General features: G+C 42.1%; 1 protein-coding gene across 1 annotated transcript in view; it reads right to left on the bottom strand.

The window, feature by feature from the left end:
• Window positions 1–24,820, bottom strand: part of NTNG1 (netrin G1) — a 227,022-nt gene that overhangs the window by 81,371 nt on the left and 120,831 nt on the right. The window contains exon 3 of the mRNA XM_065409665.1: window positions 52–224. Coding sequence (XP_065265737.1) covers window positions 52–224 — 173 coding nt within the window. The remainder of the gene's footprint in view (window positions 1–51; window positions 225–24,820) is intronic.

Below are 24,820 nucleotides of genomic sequence, written 5' to 3'. Positions count from 1 at the left end.
AGAATTATAATTATATTGACGTATAGTGTCTTGTTGTACAAAACTACTCACAGATATTTGCTGTGCCCTTAGGAATAGGCAGATATGAGCCAGGACTCCAAGGTCGACCCTGATAATTCTTCTTGCATTTCCCGCAGTCTGGGCCTGTAGTATTGTGCTCACATTCACAAAACAATTTTTTGTTTTCTTCTTTACAGCCAGTGGCATGAAGGTTACACTTGCACCTATCAGAGAAAAGGTAGGGTGTTATGTCAAGTTGACATTTGATGTCAGACTACTAAGATCGTACTAAAATACTCCTTATGGCAACCAATATATTTCTCTCTAACTTTGCGGTGTTATTGTTTTAACATGTCTCCAAAGAAATCTATCTAGCTTAAATTGGTTTCATGCATAAATGCCACATTGTGGAATCCTGCTGTTTGGCAGCATTTTGACAATAATAGCTTCACCTGAACTCCAAGGGGCCGATCTCCTCTTATTTACACCATTTTTACACTGGTGTAGTTCCACTGAAATCAATGGAGTTACTTCTAATTTTCACTGGTCTATCATCCTGCAAAGAGTTCAGTGGGACTAGTCACATGGATAAAATTAGTCATGAGCTTCAATCTTTGCAGGATCTGGCCCAAAGTGAGATGAGAGTCACATCTCAAGCACAGGTTTTCCATTAAATGTACTCTACAATACCCATTCTTTATTAATAAGGAACGGTTATACAGTAAATGCAAACATTTTTAGATGTATTTTTTTTATACATACAACCAATAAAATGGTGCTTTAAATGTACCAGAGATGCCAGAAAAAATGTTCTCAGAGAGCTAGTGTGAATTCCCAGGTTCTGAAACACAGATTCAGTGGATGATAAATTAGTAATTAGAAAGTCTCGAGGAAATAAGCCCAATTACTCTGAAAGAAAATGTTTACACAAAACAAGAAGTACTGCATTACATATGTTTGGAAAACTTTTGCTAAGGTCCTGCTTTTATGGCTGTGGATAAGATAGAGATATATAGCAGGTACCAACGGATATGCAATATCCACAAAAATATGTTACCCACATCATATTTGAATGTAAAATTGTAGAAGCCAACTTACTTGTTGAAGAGGCAAGTTATTACTTTGTATTGTACTAAGCACTGTCCAATTGCTCAGAAAGGACAATTAATTTGACAACATTATAGTACCTGAAGAGCAGAAAAAATAATTTGGTAGAAGTGTTTTTTTCAAAATGGGAAATAAACTAACCGCAATTCTTATAAAAACCATTAAATGAATTAGAATTTGAACGACATTGTTTTTAAAATAGTTGGTATTTTCAGGAATGGAAAAAGCTAGTTTCAGAGACACTAAGGCATCGTTATTTCTTTCCAGTAGATGTCAGAAATGGGTAAAATCTCCTTGTTATTGGCCCTGGAAAGGAAACTAGTATTTAGCAACTCTGGTTCTTTGTTTTCCTAATGATTATAAATCCAGTGATTTAAAAGGTTCTAATGTGGGCATTTGTTACCTGTTCCATACAGTGCCCAGTAATTAGAGCAAAGCAGCACATGGAATAGCCAAGATTTTTAACAAGTGCAAATTAACAGCTGCCAAGCTGACTTCCATTTAAAAGGCATATGACCTGAAGCAAGTGGCCCCACACACACACATCCCCAGGGTAAAACAAACTTGCAGTTGCCTTAAGTGGCAGCTGGAGAAAAGCCACTAGAATTTGCAATACAGAAGATGCTGTATGCATTCTACTCACTGTTAGAAAGGAGACAGAGTGAATTGCTTGTTATTTAAACAATGCTCACTCTAGCTGGAAATATAATCAACACCTTTTAAATTAAAATTTGCAAAAAAATCTTTTTTTAAACACGACTGAAAAAAGAATAAGAAGAGAGACTGTTAAGCAAACAGTATTTAATTATGAGCTGTGTCCTGCATATACATACTGCATGCAGTGAATTATTGTAGTGCTAATTTGCTTAAGGGACCTTTTTTCATACAACATTAGCACCTTTCTTTGATGGTGTCCTCTATATATGTAGTACATCCAAAACTGCTATGTTAAAAAAATGTTTAGGTTACAAAGTCAAGCATTCAAGAGATAGGAAATGCTGTGTAGCCTTAATTTGGCCCCTTTGTGTACATGCATTACGATAGAGTCTTTAATGACATACTATTATTCCACAAAATTCCTGCCTCTTTCAGTGAATGAGCAGTTATTTAATATTTTTTATCCACCTCATTCAGTGTATGGCACCAGGCCTTATTTAATGCACACCATCCAGCCCCTGTACTGAATACAAAATTATGCATTTCCTCATGGACAGTTCTATGGTGCTCTTTCCATAGTATCTGAGTGCTTCACAGACACTAATGAATTTACCTTCATAACATTCCTCTGAGATAAAGAAGTATTATTATCCCCATTTCACAGATGGGGAACTGAAGCCCAGAAATATTAAGGTCAAAAGTGTCCACTAATTGTTGGGTGGCCAATCTGAGCCTATCTATGAACTGATTTTTCAGAGTACTTAGCATTTTTATAGCACTTACATGTTCATGGCACAGCTCCAACTGATTTTAGTTATAGTTGTGAGTGCTCAGGACTTCTGCAAATCTGGCCTTAAGTATCTCACACTGGGTACCCAGGCAATAAGGAACACATAAGTATGGGGCAACTCTGAACATTTTAATTTAAGTGACTTTCCCAGCACACACACAGGAACTCTGGCAGAGGCAAAGAGAGTGCGGCATTCAACTGCACTAACCATAAGACCATCTTTTTTCTTCCTGCAATTCCTATTTCTCATTCTCTGCACATCTTACAACTCCAGCCCACCACCTTCTTTTCCGACAAGCCTCCAGCTCTGACCAACTCCCCCCCTGCAGTGTTGGGCAACCTTAACTATACGTGGCATTACAATCTCTGCCATAATACATATATAGGTGCCAGATACAAAAATGCAGATTTACACCAGCTGAGAATTTGTCCAGTGCATGTGTTTAAAACCCTCATCGTAGAATCACCCACAAAATCACAATATAATAATGTAGTATCTACATATGAAAGAAAATCTCAGACAAGCACCAAATGATTACAGGAAAAGGGAAGAGTAGAAAATAGGAAGAGAGATAGTAAAATTCTAGGATCAGTGATTCTAATTGGATTACAGAAGCAGTAACAAATTTGAATGTTGAATGACTGGAAATGAAAACTGTCTCAAGAGTGCTGAGGGGGCTGAGTGAATATATGGGGGCAGAGCGGAGACAGTCATAAAGACCTGTGATACAGATAACATTGATAATTAAACATAAAGCGTAGGCAATGTTGAGGAATCCTGAAAACCACAGTTATTCAGACAGAACTGTCTACAGTTCCCTTGAAGAAGGCTGCAAGGAACAAGAAGTGGCTAATGTGACTTCATGAAGGATTACTTAAAGATCAGAGGTTAAAAAAACAACAACTGGTATTATAAAAAGGAGAGTCAAAAAGATGAATATTCAGAAACAATTAAGGCTTTCAGGAAAAGGAGAAAGGCAAAAAAATAAAAGAAGAAGAAGAAGAAATGAGTTAGTGCTCAGAGGATAGCCCAAGTGAAATACAGGAACAACTATCACATGAAAAAGATCACCACCTCATCTAGAGGATAAAGGAATCATGACTGCAATAAGTAGCAATACGTTTATAAAGGATAAATCATGTAAGAAAAAACTGACTGCTTTTCCTGCCACAATGATACCATAAATATGAAGGGGATGAAGCAAGTATAGCATATTTGGATTGTAGAAAATACTTTCTGGTACACTTTCACGTGATTGGAAAACTAGCTGAAAAACTGTACCAGAAACAAAAGATAAAGGGCTTGTCTACCCAGCCCCACATTGTGAACTACTGTGGTGTGAACTGTGACTGCGCTAAACTTTTGTGCTATAACTGCCCTGTGTAGACTCTGCTAACAAGAACTACAAGGTATGTTGTTTGCATTAATGTAGTCCTGTTTGAAATTGGACTACATTATCACAAATTAGGTATCTTTGAGTTTGCGCTAACAGGATCTACACAGGCCTACACAACGCTTTTGTGCCGCCTGCAGGTCACACCCCTGTAGTCCATGCTGTTGGGCCACGTAGAGAAACCCAAAGACTAATGGCATTGTATTGCTCTGCGGAAGGATCTTTAATGAAGTACTGTTGCAGGGATAATGTCAGTGTTGAGTCTGATCTTCTGGAACACCATTGTTAATGATCTAGAAATGGGACTAAACTGTGTGCTAAATGAAATCTGAAGAGGATACTAATTTGGGAGTAGTGAATATCAATGAAATCATACAACCTGACCCGGACAGTAGAAACACTGGCAGAAAAATAATAAATTGTGAGTCAGATAATCTGAAAAACATAAGGTCTGATTCTCTTCTCCTTTATGCCAGTGTCACCCCACTGATTTCAGTGGAGTTACTCCTGATTAACAACCAATGTGAGAAACAGGCCCCTACTCAGTGAGAGGGTGAAACCTAGATAGCAATAATACTAAAAGAGACCAAAATATAATAGTGGACAGCACATTAGACATGAGTTTTCAATATATTATGCTTACCAAAAAAAAAAAAAAAAAGCCAGTGAAGTTGTGTGCTGTACACAGAGAAACATCACATTCTGGAGAAGGGGTCTATATTCTCTTTCTATGTTGCTCTAGTGAGACTGCACTTGGAATCCTGCAGTTAGTTCTGGGCATTTCATGATGCATGCATTGATAAACTGCAGGGAATTCACAGAAGAGCAATAGGAAAGACTTGAGTGCTGGAAGGAGAGAAGGGAGGGTGAAAGTGTTTCTCGGACCTACTTCCTTCATGAGTATTTGTACAGATACAGTTGACAGAATATGTGAAGACATGTAATAGAAACTGGAAAGTCTTTTCCCATCCTGTTTACAAAGCAAGTGTTAGATGATTATAATAAAATTTCATGTCTACAGTTTTTTTTAAGTCCAAAGAAATCCAAAGTGCTTCACAAACTTTTGTATATGCACATAACTTTTTATATAAAGAAATCCAGCTACCTCTGGCACACCATGCAACAATGTGTTTGGGTGTGTTGGGGGGAGGGGCAGAGCGAACAAACAAATGAGCTATCAGAATGTAGGTAAAATGCTGCAAATGGACCAGGATATACTCAGTAGCCCACTGTACACCATGTAAGAATAAAGCAGATGTTAAAGACAAAACATAAGTCTCGTACTGCATATATTTAAAATAAGAGGTTATGGCAAGGTTTAATGCTTTCCCACATCTTCATAACCCTTCAATAAGCTATTGACTGCTCCACCAGCAATTAGAAGAAAAAGGGGGAGAGAGAGGCCCCACACTGGCTGTCTGCCCAAAGGGAGTGGTTTCATCTGTCTGTTACATCTGATGACAAAGCAGTTTTCCAAACTCTCTCTTTATCGGTCATTATGGCAGCCACCTTGTCAGAGCTGAGCCTGTGAAAGTGAATACCAACTCTCCACAACGTTTATCTATATTTGGAAACTTACATCCTGATGTTTCTACAGCTCAGCTGATTTTCATCTTTCCAATCCAACCTGTGAGAATGTTTACTGCCTAAATGTCGTGTTTAGGGCATACACAAGAATACAATTCTTTTCAATGTGCAAATTTAATTCTGAATAGCCAGAGATTGATATCACTGTCCAACACTATAAACTCCACTCTAATTGTGTAGGAGAACAAAATTGTTTTTCTGACCACTCATCTTTGACAGACTCATTATTTTGTCATAAAGCAATTTCAAACAAATGATATTTTTGGCAGTTATATAAGGTGTAGGAAGCGTTCTGGTGCGTTCAAGGAATAGCTCTGCTTTAGTGGGAGAAAGAAGCCTTGGCATCCTGAGTTTCTCACAAATTCTATTTACATATAGACAACTGACATTAAAATGCTGTAAATATCACTGAGGTAATTGCTAACAGCATGCTGATTCACTTGCATGTAAGTGCCAACCAGCAGACTGGAGGTCACATGAGGGGATCATTCATGTCAACAAAAGAGAGAGAGGCTCTTTGATACATTTTTAATGACAAGCCATATGTTCCTCACTTAAACACATTTTTGGATCCTTTGATGTCATTGCCAAAGTTTAACAAATCAACTTAAAAACAACTTGCTATGCAAAATGAAGCATGCATAAAATAGATCTGCATCAGCCAGTTCTTCACCCCAGGTATTCTGTCAGCCAACCTCGAACTTGAACAGGATTCTGTATAGAGCCCTTCTAATGCTACAACTCCAACCATGACAGAGACACTCCTGAACCCAGTTTCCACACAATTCCTTTATGTAGTGTAGTCAGGATATAAATACTATCCTACTATGCTAAAGCTTTGGAGGCATTGTCTACATTAGGGAATTTTTACCAAAACGACTGCTTGTTAGCAGCATTGTGCGTCCTCGTATAGGCAACTCTTCAGCTCCAGCAGCTATTTACAGCACCTTGCTGGTTACACTTGCTCTGAAAAGGGTGAGCCGACACCATGCTGAAGATGGCTGCCAGAGTCTGAGAGCCATTTATATGAATGCTGCCAAGGTTGCAAACAATGGGGCAACTTCACCAGTGTTAGCAACACTGGGCTTTCTGATCTTGTACAACAATCACTAATGTAGACGAGGCTGGAAATTCATGTTGTAATGACGTAACAAGTTTCCCCCTGTCATGGATGAAGATGGAGTATAGATGGGCCATCATTTTAAAGGAACACTGTCAATATTTTTTTTTTTAAAAAAGCTCAAAGTAGTTTCAGATAAACACCTGCCCCTGAACTCCCTGCTATTTTCTGTATTTTACAATTACAGGGTTTTTTTTTTAATTTTGTTTTATATTTTCCTCTCCTCTGTTGTGTTGTGTGGGAAACTCACTCTAACAACAATGGAAAAGAATGGTAACTTACCTTATAGTAATTGGAGTTCTTCGAGATGTGTGGTCCCTATCTGCATTCCATTGTAGGTATGCATATGTTCCATGCACCTGAGACTGGAATATTCTTGCTAGCAGCGTTTGTTGGTCTGTGCCTGTGCCTCTCTCCTACTAGCTAGGTCATAAGGGACAACATGGACCAATCACCTCTCCAGTATCATTCTACTGCGAATTAACCTAGGATAAAGTATGCAGCAGAGGGATTGGAGGGCAGGTAGCGGAATACAGATAGGCACCACACGTCCTGAAGAACTCTAATTATTGTAAGGTGAGTAACCTTATGAGTCTCACTGTGGGTGACTCACAAGCAGTATTTATTGAGGAGGAGGAGGGTGTGAAGACCCCTGCTGTACCACTGAATGGAAGACTGCTCTGCCAAAGGCTGCATCAGCTATAGAAGCTTGCACCAGGGGCATAATGTCTCATGAAAGTGTGAACAGAGCCCCCTGTTAAAGAGTTTCCAGGAGAGGGACTTCTTAAAGGGAGGCTACTGATGCAGAGTGGGATCCAGATGAATGGGCCCTCAGCTCTTCTGGGGGAGGGGTTTCTGTTAACTAGTAATAGAGCTGGATGCAACCTGAAATCCGTGTAGACAGTCTTTGGGATGAGATTGCTTCATCCTTGCTCTGCAAAGGATATATATAATTTAGGTGATTTCCTAAAGATATCTCTGTAGGTAGAATACCAATTCTTGAAGGACATCCAGAGAATGAAGCTTCTTATTCTCAGTATAGGCCTGTAGTTTTGGGAAGATGACAGATAAGTGAATAGCCTGATTTACATGGAGTCCCGAGATCACACTGGGGGTGAATTTTGGGTGTAATTTCAGGGAGACTTTGTTTCTACGGAAGACCATGTAAGGCGGACCAGCTATAAGGACTCCCAGACGTGCTGGTCACCAGAAAGGGAATTTTCATCAATAGGTTGGCTAAAGAATGTGTGGCTAAGGTGCAAACAGAGTTTTCATTAACTCTGATAGGACTAGACTGTGGTTCCAAGTTAGGGTGAGTTTCAGTACTGGGGAAAGGGTTCTAATGATACTCTTTAGAAAATGGACTGTCACAGTATGGGTGAAGATAGAATGGTTGTCAACTGGAGGGTGACTGGCACTGACAGCCATTAAGTGCACTCATATGGAACTAAGATAAACCTGAAATCTTTAAGGAGAGGAGATTTTCCAAGATGACAGGAATGTTGGAATCCTCTGGTGTTATCCAACAATGTTGACATCAGATAGAAAACTTTTTGCACTTTACTGTGTAATACTTTCTTGTGGATGCTTTCTTACTATTATTAAGGATGGACTGAACTGCTTCTAAGCATGTCCTTTCTAGATTCATCACCCTTTCAAATACCAGGCTGTTAGGTAGAGGGATGCCAGATTGGAATGCCTGATCTGGGCCTTTGTCCTGGGTCAATTGGTCCAAGAAGAGTTGCATATGGATGGATGTATCCAAAGATTGACCGCTTCTATACAAAGAGGGGTGGATCTTGCTCCCCCCTTGTTTTTTGATGTAGAACACTGTTGTCTGACTTGACTTGGACATGTAGGATTCAAATGAATGGTGGGAATCGTTTGCTGGCTTTATGGACTGCTTACAGCTCCAGGAATTTTAGGTAGATCCAAGACTCTTGAGAAGTCCATGTCTGCTTTGCTACATGCTTATCTTGATGGGTGCTCCACCTTAGCAAGGAAGTGTCAGTGATCAGTCTCTTCTTGGGTAGTGAAGGAACAAAGGGGACCCCCAACATACACCCCTGTTCTCCTACCAGAAGAGGGAACCTTGCACTCTGTGGGGGAGCAAGACTAGTTTATCTGCACTCTGTCAGCTAGGCATGTATACGCTCCATAGCTAAGCCTATAGACAATGAAGGCAAAGTCTTGCAAACGGTGTCACACATTGGTACAGAAAGCCATGTGATCCAGAAAGATCAGACATGAGTGGACTGACATCCGTGGGCTCACCCAGCTGTGAGTAGCAAGCTCCTTCATGGATTGGAACCTGTCCTAAGGAAAGTATGCCTTGGCCTTGATAGAGTCCAGGGTTCCCCAAAACGCTGTACAGGCAGAGTCCCAATGAGCACAGAAGATTGAGCAGTTATAGAGTTGATGTCCACGCCTCCCGATGAGATTTCCCAGTCAGTAACCAGCCATCATGGAATGGGAAAACTGATGAGAAAGTATTTCAAGTAAAATCCTTTTCCCCTGTGTTGAGGAATATCGGTTCTATGACTCCCAGATGGAACAGGGAGACTACTTCTTGATGGAACCTCCTCTCATCAGAGAGGTCTTTCAAGAGAAAGAGGGGTTGGGAGGGGAAAGAGAGAGAAATTCTGTGGTGTAGCCAGTATCAGTGATCTCCAGAACCTCTTTGTCTGTTGATATGAGATGACAAGTTTGGGATAAATGAGCTAGGCAGCCACCAAATTAGGTACTGGAGTTCTGAACAGAGGGATGTGGTAGAGGGATTGATTTGCAGCTCCTGAAAGTCCCCTCAAAAGTGTTTTCTAGTGGAAAGTTGGGATTGGAAGGAAGGTGAAGGGAGGACATCCTGCTTGTCATGCTGCACCCTCTGTTGTTTCCTGGGTGGCTCATAACCCTTTTGATGATAAAAAGTTTGAAGGGCTGGTCGCCGCTTGTTGGGTTGAGATCTGTGGTATTTCCTCAGTGGCACTGGAGTGTAGATATCCATTGATATCTACACTCTTGAGTTTAGGGTTGCCCTTGACTCATTTGACTTTTCACTGAACAACCTATTTCCCTCAAAGGGCAGATCCTTCACCATGGATCGGACTTCTTTGGGAACTCCGGAGGATTGAAACCATGATACCCGACACATGACTATAAATGTTGCCATCAAGCAGGAGGCTGTATCTACTGCATCTACTGAGGCCTGGATGGACGATCTAGCAAGCAATTTAACCTCCTTGACGAGCACTTTGAACTGCAGGCTATCCTCCTGTGAGTTCTGCTAATTTAGTATAATTAATAAAAGCATTCTTTGACATTACTGCTTGATAGTTTGCTATGCAGAACTGTAAGCTGGTTGAAATAAAAATCTTTATCCAGAAGAGATCTAAGCATTTAGCTTCCTTATTGTAAGGGGTGGATATAGGGTGATATTGTCTGCCTCTTTCAATGACTGAATTACTAATGAATCTGGAGCAATGTGTGTAAATAAAAATTTTACTCCTTAAAGTTTAGCTGGTACAAAGTATTTCTCCATTCTTTTCAGAGTGGGGGTGCACATGGCTGGCCAGTTCTAAGATGGCCTCATTAATAGAAAATGCCACTTTGCTTGGTCTGGCACTTTAGAGAATGTCCAGGAGTTTGAGGAGTGTCCTGCACTTCCTCCAGAGAGATTTGGAGGATCTGTGATCCTCTTTAGCAGGTCCTGAAATTGCCTATAGTCATCAAGTGGTAAAGGTGGTCTCACAACCCCTTACCATGGTGTGAAGGTACCGTCAGTTAAGGAGGTGTGTACTTCTATTTCTTTCTCACTGGTACTGGGATGGTCTTGCTCCAATGGTTAATGATGGTTTCAGGTGCTCTTACTTGTTGGAGCTGGGAGACAGGTACCATGTTCTTCTGAGCTCCTGATACTCCCATAACTTGGGTGTGGCGTTTCACTCAACTTGGAAGTTATCAAAGAAGAGGTCTTCTTCTTGGAGGAGGACCTGGAAGGGGATTTCTCTTGCTTCTTGTGAGAGTGTTTCCCCACCCTCCTCATGTCCCTGTTTGGAGAGGTCCTTAGCTCTGCTCTTCTCAGCCCCAGGGCTGGAGATCACAATGCTCAAAGGGGTGTTTTTCAGCACCTCTACCTGTTGTATGGGGGGGCCTCATGGGCCACGGTCAGATTGGAGCCTCATTGCTTGATTTATCAGGCGTCTCTGAAGTTTATACTGATGGCTTGACAGGTTCAGCTTGGGAAGGACTGGCAAATAGTACACTTTAATATATGAGCTACTCCAAGGTAGTAGAGGCACTTGAGGTGGTCGTCGTCAGGAAAGTCTGGGGGCAGAAAACGTAGTTCTTGAATCCCGCGTGTGACGGGTTGGATCACAGAAACCCCCTTGGGAGCTGCCACCCAATGCGCAAAGACTACCCCTGCTTCTGTTTTCCCTGCCAGCTCAGGATTCCAGCGCCCTGTTTTGCTGAGCCAGACACTCCAGTCTGCTCTAACAAAGACTCAGGGTCTGAATCACCCGTCCCAAAGCTGCAAGTTTACCTGAAAACAGCTCACAGTAGTGTGCTTGTCTTTAGCACTCAGATGCCCAACTCCCAATGGGGTCTAAACCCAGATAAATCCGTTTTACCCTGCATAAAGCTTATGCAAGGCAAACTCAAATTGTTCGCCCTCTATAACACTGATAGAGAGATATGCACAGCTGTTTGCTCCCCCAGGTATTAATACATACTCTGAGTAATTTACTAAATAAAAAGTGATTTTATTAAATACAGACAGTAGGATTTAAGTGGTTCAAAGTAGTAACAGACAGAACAAAGTAAGTTACAAGCAAAATAAAATAAAATGCGCAAATCTATGCCTAATCAAACTAAATACAGATAAGTTCCTCACCAGTTCCAGAATGCTCCCTTTTACAGGCTACTCTCCCTTTAGCCTGGGTCCAGCAATCTCTCACAACCCCTGTAGTCTGTCTTTTGTTTCAGTTTCTTTCAAGTATCCTGGGGGGGTGGAGAGGCTCCTTCCTTAGCCAGCTGAAGACAAAATGGAGGGGTCTCCCCCAGGTATAAATAGTCTCTCTCTTGTGGGAGGAGACCCCCCTCCTCCCTCCTATGCCAAGTCCAGCTCCAAGATGGAGTTTTGGAGACACCTGGGCAAGTCACATGCCCCTGCATGACTAAGTCTTTACAGGCCGACGCCATTGTCCACATGGTATCTTGCATGTCTCCAGGAAGACTTCTTATGTGGATTGGAGCATTCCAAGATGCATTGTTCCCCAAGTGTTTCCTGATCAGGTACTTAACCTGGCAAATTCCTTCCTAAGGAAGCTGACCAAATGCCTCCCAAAGCTTACTTAGAAACCAAGCAAGCATACAGCCCATATTCTTAACCTCAAGTAGAAAATGATATATATATGTACAAATAGGATGAATAGATATAGTAGACCATAACCTTTACGGAGATATGTTACCTGGCACAGGCAGCACAAAACATATTCCAGTTATGTCATACATACATTTATAAGCACCCCCTCCCCATAAAGCCTTATGGGGTACGCCGTCACACCGCGATCTTGGGCATGCTAGTCACCCCGTACAGGTTGGAGGGGTTTACATAGTGGCAGACCCCCGAAGGCCCTAACTACACTTACCTAATTATCTAATAACTATCTAAAATTACCTAAAAGTTATTTACAAATATTTACAGATAGATGCAGAAGAAGCTAGCACAGGGGTGGGCAAACTTTGTGGCCCAAGGGCCACATCAGGGTTGCACAACTGTATGGAGGGCCGGGTAGGGAAGGCTGTGCCTCCCCAAATAGCCTGGCCCCCGCCCCCTCCCACTTCCTGCCCCCTGACTGCCCCCCTCAGAACCTCCGACCCATCCAACCCCCTCTGCTCCTTGTCCCCTGACCGCCCGTCCCCTATCCAACCCCCCTACTCCCTGTCCCCTGACTGCCCTGACCCCTATCCACACCCCCGCCCCCGACAACCCCCCCGGGACTCCCACCCCCTATCCAACCGCCCTCTGCTCCTCGTCCCCTGACCACCCCCTCCTGAGAACCCCGCTCCTAACTGCCCGCCGGGATCCCACTCCTTTATCCAACCCCCCCGCTCCCTCCTGTCCCCTGACTGCCCTCCCAACCCCTATCCATATCCCTGCCCCCTGACAGGCCCCCCGGGACTCCCACTCCCAACCCTCTCTGTTCCCCATCCCCTGACCGTCCCCCCAGAACCTTTGCCCCATCCAACTGCCCCCTCCTCCCTGACTGCCCCCCAGGACCCCCCGCTCCCTTACCCCTCCCGCCCCCTTATCAGCAGCAGGAGCTCGCAGCCGTGACATCCAGCCAGAGCCAGCTGCACTGCCCAGCAGGAGCGGCGGGCCAGAGCACGGCCCGCACGGTGGCGTGGCTGCGGGGGAGGAGGGACAGTGGGGGAGGGGCCGGGGACTAGGCTCCCTGGCCGGGAGCTCAGGGGCCGGGCAGCAACTGCTGTGGTCACTGAAGAGGTTTGGTCTCAGACCACTGGCAGTAGAAAGGAACTGAAAAGGTGGTTGATCTGCATTGCTCCTTATGCCCTCCATTCGGCGCACAAGGTGAGGGGCACAGGCATGGATGAAAGGACACTGCTAGTGAGAATCTTTTGGTCTCAAATGCATGGAGAGCCTGTGCACCCACAAAGGAATACACATAGGGACCATCACTTAAAAAATCGACTATAGAGGGAAATAGTAAAACTGGCTATACATAAAATACTGTCAAACGCACAAGATACACAACCCAAAGAACCCCAGAAAATTATTCTTCCCCTTAAACCTCTCTAGCAAGTAAAACATTTTCAGACAGTGGTTCATTTATACACAGAAACTTCACCAGCCTACTGAATAATATTATGCATTAAACCATAGGATTTCCCATGTCATGTAAAAAACGGCTCATCCTAATTTCCAAAGTTTACTCACTGTCTACATCGCTTTGCTACTAAAAAGGGATTTTGTAGGGATGAAAGTATAGAGCATATTACTGTTGTGATGGGGCAGCATATCGCACCCCCATATTTTCCATGACTACTGGCTGCTCTAAGACATTCTTGCTGGTAAACACCATTGTGTAGTTTATTTACAATGTTTTAATCCCTCTACTAATACATAGCAGTGCCTCCACACCTTTACACTGTATCTCAACTTTTTAACCCCTTCTCCAAAAGGGGAGGGGAAGTAAGGTACCTCTACTCTGAGGACTCTCTTTGTCAGGCTCTCCTAGCCTTCTGTCTCTCTATTTCTCTCCTTCTCTTCCCCCCAAGCCCACCTTCCTGTGTCCTTTTATAAAGCTTCCCTGTTAATGGGCTAACTGGCTCATTGACTCACTAGCCCCAATCTGTCCTGGTACACCTCTGTCCACTTAGGCCTTTTCCAGAGGCATCTAATTAGTACTAATAGTGACCAGAGTGCCGGCTCAAGTGCTTGCTCTCAGCACTGTGTAACAACTGTGAAGAAATAAAATCATCTCTCACCAATTTACAGATAACTTTTGGAGAGTAACAGGGGAATACAGAGATAAAAGAGGCAACAAGATAATTCCTGCAATCTACACTGCCGCTGCTCACTTCAGGACCAGTCAATCTGAGGACGTTCTGAGCTAAAAGACTCAAAACAACTAAGGACAACTGGCAATCAGCAAATGACCCTGGTGGTCATCTGCTATAAGGACAGGTCTAGTGAACTACTGTACTCCATTTGAGTTAAAAAGCCAATTTGGACTATTCACTATTTTCAGAGCCATAGGATTGTCTCAGGGGCAAATTCAGACCTGGTGTAAGAGGTGCAACTTCTATTAAGCCAATGGTGTTACATCCTTCTCCAGCAGTTCTGAACTTGACCTTCATGGTCATATAACCCATTTTTAAAAAATAGCCATATTTAAAGATCTGTAATAAATGCAGGCTATTTTTATAAATACACTTGGAAAAGTGGGTCTTTATATATATATATAATCTCATTTTTTCACTGGTCTTTTCCCCCCCATGTCCCCGTGCCTGAATGCACTTAAGGTATTAGAATCTCTCCTCTTAAAAGTGAAATTCTTGGTAGAAAGGGTCTGCATCCACAACTAAAGAAAAAATTGTTTCACTAATAATAAATATAACTTTATATATAGAGATATATTATTCTTTCATTTGCAAAGCAAGGACTAATGTTGGATCAGCTTTTTAAGCTTCTTAAATCTGTAAGTAGCTTTGTGCTGGAAAAGAAGTTTAACCTGTGCTCAATAATCCTACTGCACCTTAGTACAGTACCTTAGAATCCAGTGATTTACAGAAGCCTCTTCAACCTTATTCTTTACTGCTTAGTTTTCACTGCTAAATTTGGGTGGAAATTGAATTAGATTCCCACAGGCAGTATGGAAAATTGGGGAAAATAGCTTTTTTCTGATTCCCCCTCTGTGGAGTTTAATATATCTAGCAGGGAACGTATAACCCAGGCAAAGGGAGGATACTTTCCTTTCTTGATGGCCTACTTTTAACTAGTTCGGAGAGCTTGAAATTTTACAAATAAAATCCCAAAGGGCAAGCACGATCCACTGTACTTCATGAGTAAAACTACTCCTGGGCCTCCTATAGCTAAAAAGGTGATTCTGAAATAAAACTTAATGGAGATTGAGCTGCTGCACCTGATTCAGATCCAACCAGCACAATAACATGGCTGTACAACGCTGAATTTAAATACAAATAATATCTCTCTGTGGTGCTGGTCACATTGGTGAACACTTACATGAGTTCTGCTTACAGGAACGGAGAAACTTTCCTGAGTTCAGTGCTTACCAATGTGAATAAGGGCTCAGTCACATCTCAGGGCAACTGCAACTCTGTTTCCCCTTTGCAGTTCAGCAAAGGCATCCACTCTCAGGCCTTCAGCTCTGGCCTCAGAGACAGTACACAGTGTAATTGCTACCGTTATAAGTCAACATACAGGTTTTTAAAAGTTTTTTATTTTATCCCTACGATAAAAGCACTACAAAGAAAACATATTAAAAACAATAAAAGAACCTACATGCATTCTCAAGATCACCCCCAGCCCATTCTACAAGGGCTCTGGCTAGTGTCAGTCCTTCCAACCCTTCCCTAATGATTGGGGCTCTTCATGGACCGGAGGTTCTGTCTGTTTGCTGGGTCAGAACAAAGGTCCCGAATCAGCTTAAGATCAGGCCATTTATTCAAAAGTTCTTTCTTTGTCTGTTGGTCCCTGGTGAATCCAGATTGGATTTTTAAACTGTCCTCATATAACAGGTGCTCAATAGACAAAAGGTCCGCTGTCAGTGCAAAGCTTCCAAGGCTGAGGCTAGGTCTACACTACAGGGGGGGAGGGGGGTCGACCTAAGATACGCAACTTCAGCTACGTGAATAGCGTAGCTGAAGTTGCGTATTTTAGGTCGACTTACCTGGCTGTGAGGACGGCGGCAAGTCGACCGCTGCCGTGCCGCCGTCGACTCCGCTTCCGCCTCTTGCCGCGGTGGATTTCCGGAGTCGACGGCAGAACGATCAGGGATCGATTTTATCGCATCTTCACTAGACGCGATAAGTCGATCCCCAATAGCTCGATTGCTACCCGCCGATCCGGCGGGTAGTGAAGACGTGCCCTTAGTCCCTAGGTGGGGGGTTGCCATTCCCTCCTCCCCTGTACATCCTACGAATTCCACTTCACACATATTGTCCCAAAAGATGAATCATATCTGCTGTGTGTTCAACTTAGTCTTTTGCAGTTCAGATTATCTCCCAGAGAGTGTATTAATCCTTGTCCCCAGTAAAGAAGTTCCATACAATCCTACAACAGTACACAAACACTTGCATTTTCAATACAATGGACCCAAAAGGTATTAAAAGTAATGCAATAAGGTTTAATTTAATTCCATAAGGTTTGCCCAGGATATTGCAGGATAGTGTCATATCTGTCACAGGCTGAACAATCGTGCCCCCTATATCTGCATGTATATAGTGATGTCTGTTGTGTGCAGGCTATTTTACCTTTCTGAGATCAAATGATACCTACTGATCTTTCTTTGACACTGCTCCATATTACAGATTGCAGTATTCCTCATGTAACTGACAAGTAGAGAGATTGCCTCCTTTCCTGTCTTCCTTAAAGTGGGTAGAAAGAATATTCTGTTCTAAAATGCCACCCAATGATTCCCCTTCCATATACTGTAACAGTGAGAGTCAATTTATCTCAGATCAAGCAATAAAAGTGTTTACTGGAAGATACAGCAGAGAGAGAGAGAGAGAGAAGGAAAAAAAGAAGCAATAGATTCTGAACTCTTGTTCTACCCTGAAAAGTTATTCTGTAAAAAGGGCATAGTAGGTTCACCACTGTTCTTTCTCAGTGGTCCCCAAATCAAATTAGCTCAGTGAACAAGTAAAATAAAAACTTTTTCTATCAGCCAACTCTGTAAACTTAGAATCTGAAAGTCAAACTAGGATATTTCTAGTTTGCACCTCAGCAACTATAGAGATTGGCAGCACTGGAACTCTGAATCATCCAACCAGATGCAAAACCTTGAAGAAGAAACATCTCTGCTTTTGGGGTTCAAAAGCAGAAGTTAGGTGCTGCTCCTCATCCCTTTACTATGTCTGGCAGTGGTTTCTGGAATGTGGGCCTACCAGTCTCCAAACCAGATTCTGCAGGCTGCTTCCTTTCACAGTCTCTTTATAGGGGGCTTCCAGAACAGACCCGACTCCACCTAATACAACTGAGTCTTCTGCGGGAATGGCAGCTGGCCTGACCAAAAGGACCTTAAGGAACAGCACAATCCATTTCTACAGTTCCCAGCTGAATCAGTTGATGCCGCTCATTCCCTAGTAAAGACCCATGTATGTTATGTCCATTATTCTCCCTTGTTGTGAACTTCTTTGCACTTTTGGGTTTTAGCTAGGACCAGAACTGAAAGTGGCAAAATACCAAAGGTCATTCTCATGATATTGCTGGCTATGCTGAAAATGGGAACTACCTACATCTTGAAAGAAATCTTGTTACAGCAGACCCAAGAGGTTCAGATAAGCTTTGGCTAAGTAGGCATCCTGAACTTACACTTCCAGCCTTTTGAAGTACACAATTCACTAAACAAAATGATGACATCCAGTAGTCACCCTGAAATCAGATAATGAGGGCCAGATCCTCTGCTGTAAATTGGCATAGCTCCATTGACTTTTCCAACTGAGGATGTGGCACAAAGTTCTGAAACTCCACAACTTCAACTCCTCTAACTTCCTCTCCATCCTCTTAAATATGCTGTACAAACACAGATGAAACAAATGGTCTCTACCCCAAGAGGCTTACAATCAAAATACCTTCAGCCTCTCCCTTCATTATGATTGCACCAACCTTTCTTGGGTATTGATATTAGTACAAACGAATAACTTACTTAAATATGAGTGGCATGATATGGCCCATATTTAGAAGACTGCAACAGTACATATAGCGTTACTAATCCTCATATGAATTTTTAGCTTTCCTGTTTCAAAATGTGACATTCAAGTGAGACATCTTTTTTTTTAAAAGGAAGAATTGAAAATGTTTGATAGTGCAAGTGTTTAGAACCAGCAAGTGTAGAACTACTGCAAAACACAGGAGAGACAGTAGCATGTTAGGTAAACTTCAAAGGATCTAAATACTTAAGCATTTGAAGGTACTCTGATTTATTGATTAGATAAAAAGCATTTTAAAAAATTAGAAATACATTTTACCAATAGAAAAGAACAGCTTCAGAGCCATTCCAGTCTCTTAGGTAAGTAAAGAGCATTTTTAAAAAAAAGCTATCCATGTACGCACTAGACCAGAACAGCTAGTTCAGAGCCATTTCAGGTCTACCATGTAGAAAATATGTATTTTCACATTAAATACCGACTTATTTAACAGAGTTATTGAACCCAATGACTTTTCAACTTTTCCTTTTAGTTTCTCTTTCCTATTAGTTCCCCAACCCTATTTACTAAAGATTGTAAATGGGTGCTTAAGTTAAGTACATGCATAATTCCCATTTAGGCTGTAGGCCAGTGGTTTTCAAACTTTTTTTCTGGCGATCCAGTTGAAGAAAATTTTTGATGCCCGTGACCCAACAGAGCTGGGGATGAGGGATTTGGGAGGGGCTCAGGGCTGGGGCAGAGGGTTGGGGTGCGAGATGAGGGCTGCGGGGTGGGGCTGGGAATGAGAGGTTCAGGGTGTGGGGGGGCTCTGGGGTGGGGCAGGGGGTTGAGGTGCAGGAGGGGTCAGAGCTCTTGGTAGGGGGTGCAGGCTCTGGGGTGGGGCTGGGATTGAGGGGTTTAGGGTGCAGGAGGAGGCTCTGGGTTTGGGTGGGGCTCAGGGCTGGGGCAGGGGATTGAGGCATGGGCTTACCTTGGGCGGCTCCTGGTCAGTGGCACAGCCAGAGTGCTAAGGCAGATTTCCTGCCTGTCCTGGCACTGCGGACCGCGCTGCGCCCTGGAAGCGGCCAGCAGCAGGTCCAGCTCCTAGTGTGGAGCCGGTGCTCGGGGCGGAGTCAGTGCGCAGAGGCCCCCCCACCTAGGAGCCAGACCTGCTGCCGGCCGCTTCCGGGGCACAGTAGGGTGTTAGAACAGGTAGGAACTAGCCTGCCTTAGCCGGGCAGCACCACCGCCGCGGCGACCCAGTGCCTTACATTCCATGACCCAGTACTGGGTGGTGACCCGCAGTTTGAAAACCACGGCTGTAGGCCCATTGCAGTGCTTAAGTACTTTCCTGATTTGGACAAGTGAGGGAGTGTCTCTAAGCAATGGACTGGAATCATGGTTCCTGGGTTCTATTCCAAATTCCGTTACTGACTCCTCTCCGCTTTTTTATAATGCCAATCATTACAGTATCTAGGTGCTCAGCTGGTAAAATAGATCAGCATGGAAGTGTCCATTGTGGATCTTGTAGAGAATTCTGCTCTTTGGCTTTCCAAGGATCTAGGAAGCTCTACTGGGTATTATTTTTTGTTTTTCCTTAAAGATTTCAGTTCTGATGGAAAAGCAGCACACTGTAAAAATCAGTCTGTTTTTGCTGGCAGCTTTTTTCACAAACATCTTTAACTTAGAACACTTTGGGCCACATTCTCAGCTGGTGTAAATCAGTGTGGCTCTATTGATCTCAATGGAACTAATTCAAAGGAGAGAGTCTGACGAATGTATCTGCAGGTTTCATACATTTTCATCCTGGGCTTTGGTAGCTGCATTGTCTCAGTTGAGCACATTTTTCTTAGTGGGCCATGGATGGAAAGATGATCTCTGATTATTCTTTGATGGCTTTGAAAGTCAGGACCAAGATCTTGAACTAACACAGGATGTGAACTGGGAGCCAGTGAAGAGTGTGAAATCCAAGAGTGATGTGCTTTTGGGAGTTAGACTACTGAGAAGGTGGGCTACTGTGTTCTGCATTATTTGGAGCCTCCTTGTTGCTCCAAACTTTAAACCCAGGGAATTACAATAATCTAGTCTGGAGGTGCCATATTTGTGGACCACTGTGGTCAGATTTCCTTCTGAGCAGAGGCAAAGTCTCCTAATAAACTGAGAGTGGATAAAAACATTTCTTGCCACTGTAGCTAACTAGTCATTCAAGGTTAATGATTAACTGGGCAAATCAGACCTTATATCATTTGCCAAACATTTGCCCTCAGTATAAGGGCATTAGGTCAGTTTCTGAGCTAGTTCCTCAAAACATTTCTCCCTTCTCACTAGAATCACTATGATCCTATCCAACTCAGTATAAGCCACCGGTCTTCATCCACAGCAATGGCTGCATCTATTGCAAAGGAAATATAAAAGCTGATGTCATCAACATATTGCTAACAGCACAGCTTCTGGTGTCTAACTGTTCTCAGAGGTTTCATATAGGTATCAAAGAGGAAGTGGACAGAAAAGAACCCTGTCAAACTTTACAAGTAAGGACTCTTGGAGAGTACCCATTACTGTTCTGTGGGTTCTGTTTGAGAGGAATTACTATTGGAACTGTAATGTTGTGCTGTTTACACAGCTATATCATGTAAACAGGTCGGTAGAATCCTGAGATCAACTGTTTGATTCTACAGAAAGGTCAAAGTTGCATGGGAATTGAGATTTGCCCTCTATCCATCATCATGAGGTTATCCATTTGTGATATGTTTGTTGTTGTTTGCCATAATCCAGTGAAACTTCTGATTGCAAAAGGTGGTGGCAATCTAGGCAAATCGCCTAATCTGTCTGTGCCTCAGTTTACCCATGTATAGAATAGGGAAAATATGGAGGTCACCATTAAAAAGTTAGTGTTTGCCAATAGTTATCACATATTTAGATCCTATTTTAAGCACAAGGCATTACTGTAGTATCTCAGATACCATTGTGTGCTAAAAGTTATGGACTACAGTACCAATGAAGTCTGTATTATAATCTGGCCAAACTGTTTGCAAATGTGATTTGAGATCCTCTTGTGAAAGGTATTGTATTAAGTCAGTAAAGAGATTTATTATACCCTTAAATCACAGCTTTAAAAAATCCTTAAGTGTCACAGTTTTTGCTTTGGAAAGGAAGGACCAAAAGTGAACATTAGAATTTAATTTTCTGGATTAAGATCAGTGTGCATTACCACTTTAATTTTATTTATTGACACATTTTTTCTTTAATTAACACCAGTCTTAATCTGCTCAGCAGCAATCCCAAGAAAGTTGCTCTAAGATGCAAGTGATTACACTGAACTTCCTATCTTTATTTGCAAGTAGTATTCCCCAGCATCAACTGTCAGCTGGAATCCTGTACCCTTTCCCCCACTGCGCCACTAAAAAGGAACAATTTGTTGTGTGGGAGGTCTAAAATTGCGGAGATTATATTACCATCTGAGTGGACATGGTTACAGCACCATTCAAAAATGTCACTTAACTCTCTGTCAGGGGAAAATTTTGTTCTTACATGCAGAGAGACCCAAGTGAGTTGTTATATATCTGTGTCAACCATAATTATTGGACAGATCTGACTGAAGTGGCAGTATCTTTATCTGTCTTCTGCTTAGAGAAGAGCCATGGAGTAGCAACTACTGTGTCACAGTAGGGAATACAGTACATTTGTGAACAGAAATGAAAATCATTGTCATGTGAACTGTATTCATGCTACAAGAGAAACAAGCAAGGTTAATTTTAAACTGGTTTATATAATTTCCTGAAGGAAACAAAAGGAAAAAGCTGTGTTGGAGAATATCAGTGGTGTGTTCCCACACTAGGGAAACTAGCTTAGTGAAGCAGTACATCTGTTGCTCTTTTCAATAGATTTTAAAGCATTTCTGTGTAAGAGCCCCCTAAGTATTGATATTAAAGATTAGATTGGGCCTTAATAGCCACTGCTGCAGTAAGGGTGTGTAGAGAGGCACTTTGCTAGCTACAATGACTCATGATCAGCCTCCAGAGGAGAGACAATGCCTTTGGTGCTCTGAAGGAACCCTTTCAGGAGTGGCATAGGATATCCCATCTTCACGTCACTGCCCCCCTTGGGTGTCTAGCACTACTGCTACCATTTGTGTTCTTCCCTTTTCACCCCATTTTTACTTTATACCCTAACAAGGAGACTTCTACCTTCCATTTAACCAAATACACAGCAGCTAGGAAGTGACTTGTTTCTAAAGAGATAATGAGCCATGGTTACGAGAAAAGAAAATGCAAAACAGAACCATTTACTCAAGTTGACTAATCCTGTCAGAGAAACAAAAATTCAAATGCTGAGCAGTTCATTCAAGGGGATCTTATGAAAATATCTGGCGGGCCAAACTGAGCAGGCCTCATATGTTAACAGGTGGAGAAAAATATGGGAACTGCCAGGAAAATGCAGGCAGAACTGGTGTTAGGGGACAGCACCAAAGCTGCAAGCAGTTGGTGAGAAACGTCCATGCCTTCCTCTCCTGGAAGGTAGCCAGAAAAAAGAGAAAAGAAAAACTGAATATATCAGATTTTTTTCCTCATCCTACATATGCTTGCCAGCTTCTGCTCCAGGTGTACCAACAATACACAGCCAGCAACAAAATACCACTCAAGTACCAAGGCTGAGTCCTGGCACCAATTAATGCTCTGCAGTAAATATAGTCATACATGAGCTGTATCCAGGCAATGTTCCTGAAAAGCCTGGGATTGGAACTCTCCCAGAAAGAAAATGGACTTTTTTATTTCTTTTGGGAATATTCAAATGGTAAAATCACGCTCTAATTTTCAGTGAATGCCAGCGTGAAAGGTCTAGATACTGACAAGATACTTGGGGCAGAGTGTGGGGTGGTGGAGGCTTTCCGAGTCTTAATTCGGACAAGACAGCTAATGGCACACGTGCCTCCTAAGTGACTTGGACTGTTGATTTTTTTTCATTTGTGTATTTAACTAGTTTTATATGAATTATACTCAAATAAATGTATAATCTCTTTATTTTTTCTAACTGTATCAGCTATCTTATTTCACAGTCCCCTCTTCCAGTCCTGCTGGTTATTCGTTTGTACTAATATCAATACCCAAGAAATGTTGGTGCAATCATAATGAAGGGAGAGGCTGAAGGTATTTTGATTGTAAGCCTCTTGGGGTAGAGACCATTTGTTTCATCTGTGTTTGTACAGCACCTCTGATAATGCGGTACTGGTTTATGACTAGGGTTCCTAGTTGCTACTGCAATACAAGTAATAATTATTAATAGTAATAGTAAATATCCTCTTCCTGCTCCCCACAATGTTTTGCTATCCCAGTAATCACTATTTGTGTTACAGTAACACCAAAAAGGCCCTGATATCAGGGACATCTTTGCTTCTCTTCCCCATGCCATAATGCCACAGTTGCAGTCAGCACGGGCATCCGAGCTGGATCCCCCTCATTACAAAAATTAGGGGGTGGCTGACAGGGCATTGTCTGAGGGCTCCAAGACTTGCTCCACCTCCTGACCCCCAGCCTGAAATAGCCCAAATTTGGTGACTTTCTGGGCACTTTTCAAAAGACACCTGTTTGACTAGGTTGTCAGACAGGGCTGAGGATTTGCTTCCCATAACACTGCCAGGATGGAAGAGTGTCACTGTAGGCAACTGAATTCCTGTTGAAATTATTACGTTAGTGCTGCTGGGATTTTACTGTGTTAATGTTAGGGATAATGGTGTCATAAGGTGCCCACAGTCTTGGACTGGCATCCTTGATATAATCTTTAATCTTAAAATAAATAAATACATAAATAAAAGTTGTGCTAAACATGGTACACATACATAGTAAGGGACAGTCCTCTCATCAGTTTTACACAATTTATATGACTGATGAAATACTCTTCAAATTAGCATAAATTCAAATAGTCAATGGGAAGATGCTCGAGAACAAAAGGCCACAACAGAGCCCTATATATGTGTTGCCAGTATGAGGATTTAGATACATTTCAAAAGTGGGTTCTCATTTGTAGTGCCTACCTTGAGTTACCTTTGGCCTGGTTTTCAGAAATGCTGAGAACCTTTAACTCTATTTAAAATTAATGGGAGCTCTCGGTGCTCTTTCCTCTGATAATCCAGGCACTTTTGAATATTTGGGCCTTACCTTCTTTATTTTTAAATCAAAACAAATAAATAAACAGACAAACAAAAACATAAAAAGAAATTTAAAGAACATTTCTGACTGCCTATCATGCTAAAGTAGCCATCTTCAGTTTTTAATTTGTTAACTCCAAAGTGCTGAAGTTTCTTTTCACAGTGTAATTCCTTCTGAAATAACTGTGATAAGAATTATTTGCCACTGAAAAATTTAGAATGATACAAAAACAAAATGGCTTTACTTGGTGTACTATGCACAGTACATTAAAATCAACCTAGTATCATAGAATCATAGACGTTAGATACAGAAAAGACTGATCAGGTTGTTTTGTTTCCTAGCCCCGCTACTGCAGAAATACAGCACATTCAAGTTATTTGTTTGGTCTACTTTTAAAGCATACAGGAAGTAAGGCTTCCACTATGTCTTTTTCTGTAATTTGGGGAACCAATCCTTCTTTCATTCACTCTTTTTCCATGACCAGTTTTGTCCCCATAGCTGAAAGCCCATTTTGTTTCTTTTTCCAAAAATATATGTGATTATTGCTTAATTTTAGACATAATTTTGTTGCTCCCTACAGTAAGGTATGGAAGCCTTGAACGTGCAAACACTTAAGCCCATATGCAATCTT

This window comes from Emys orbicularis, chromosome 8, assembly GCF_028017835.1.
Source record: "Emys orbicularis isolate rEmyOrb1 chromosome 8, rEmyOrb1.hap1, whole genome shotgun sequence".
Taxonomy (NCBI): domain Eukaryota; kingdom Metazoa; phylum Chordata; order Testudines; family Emydidae; genus Emys; species Emys orbicularis.
This window is presented reverse-complemented; position numbering and strand designations above follow the sequence as displayed.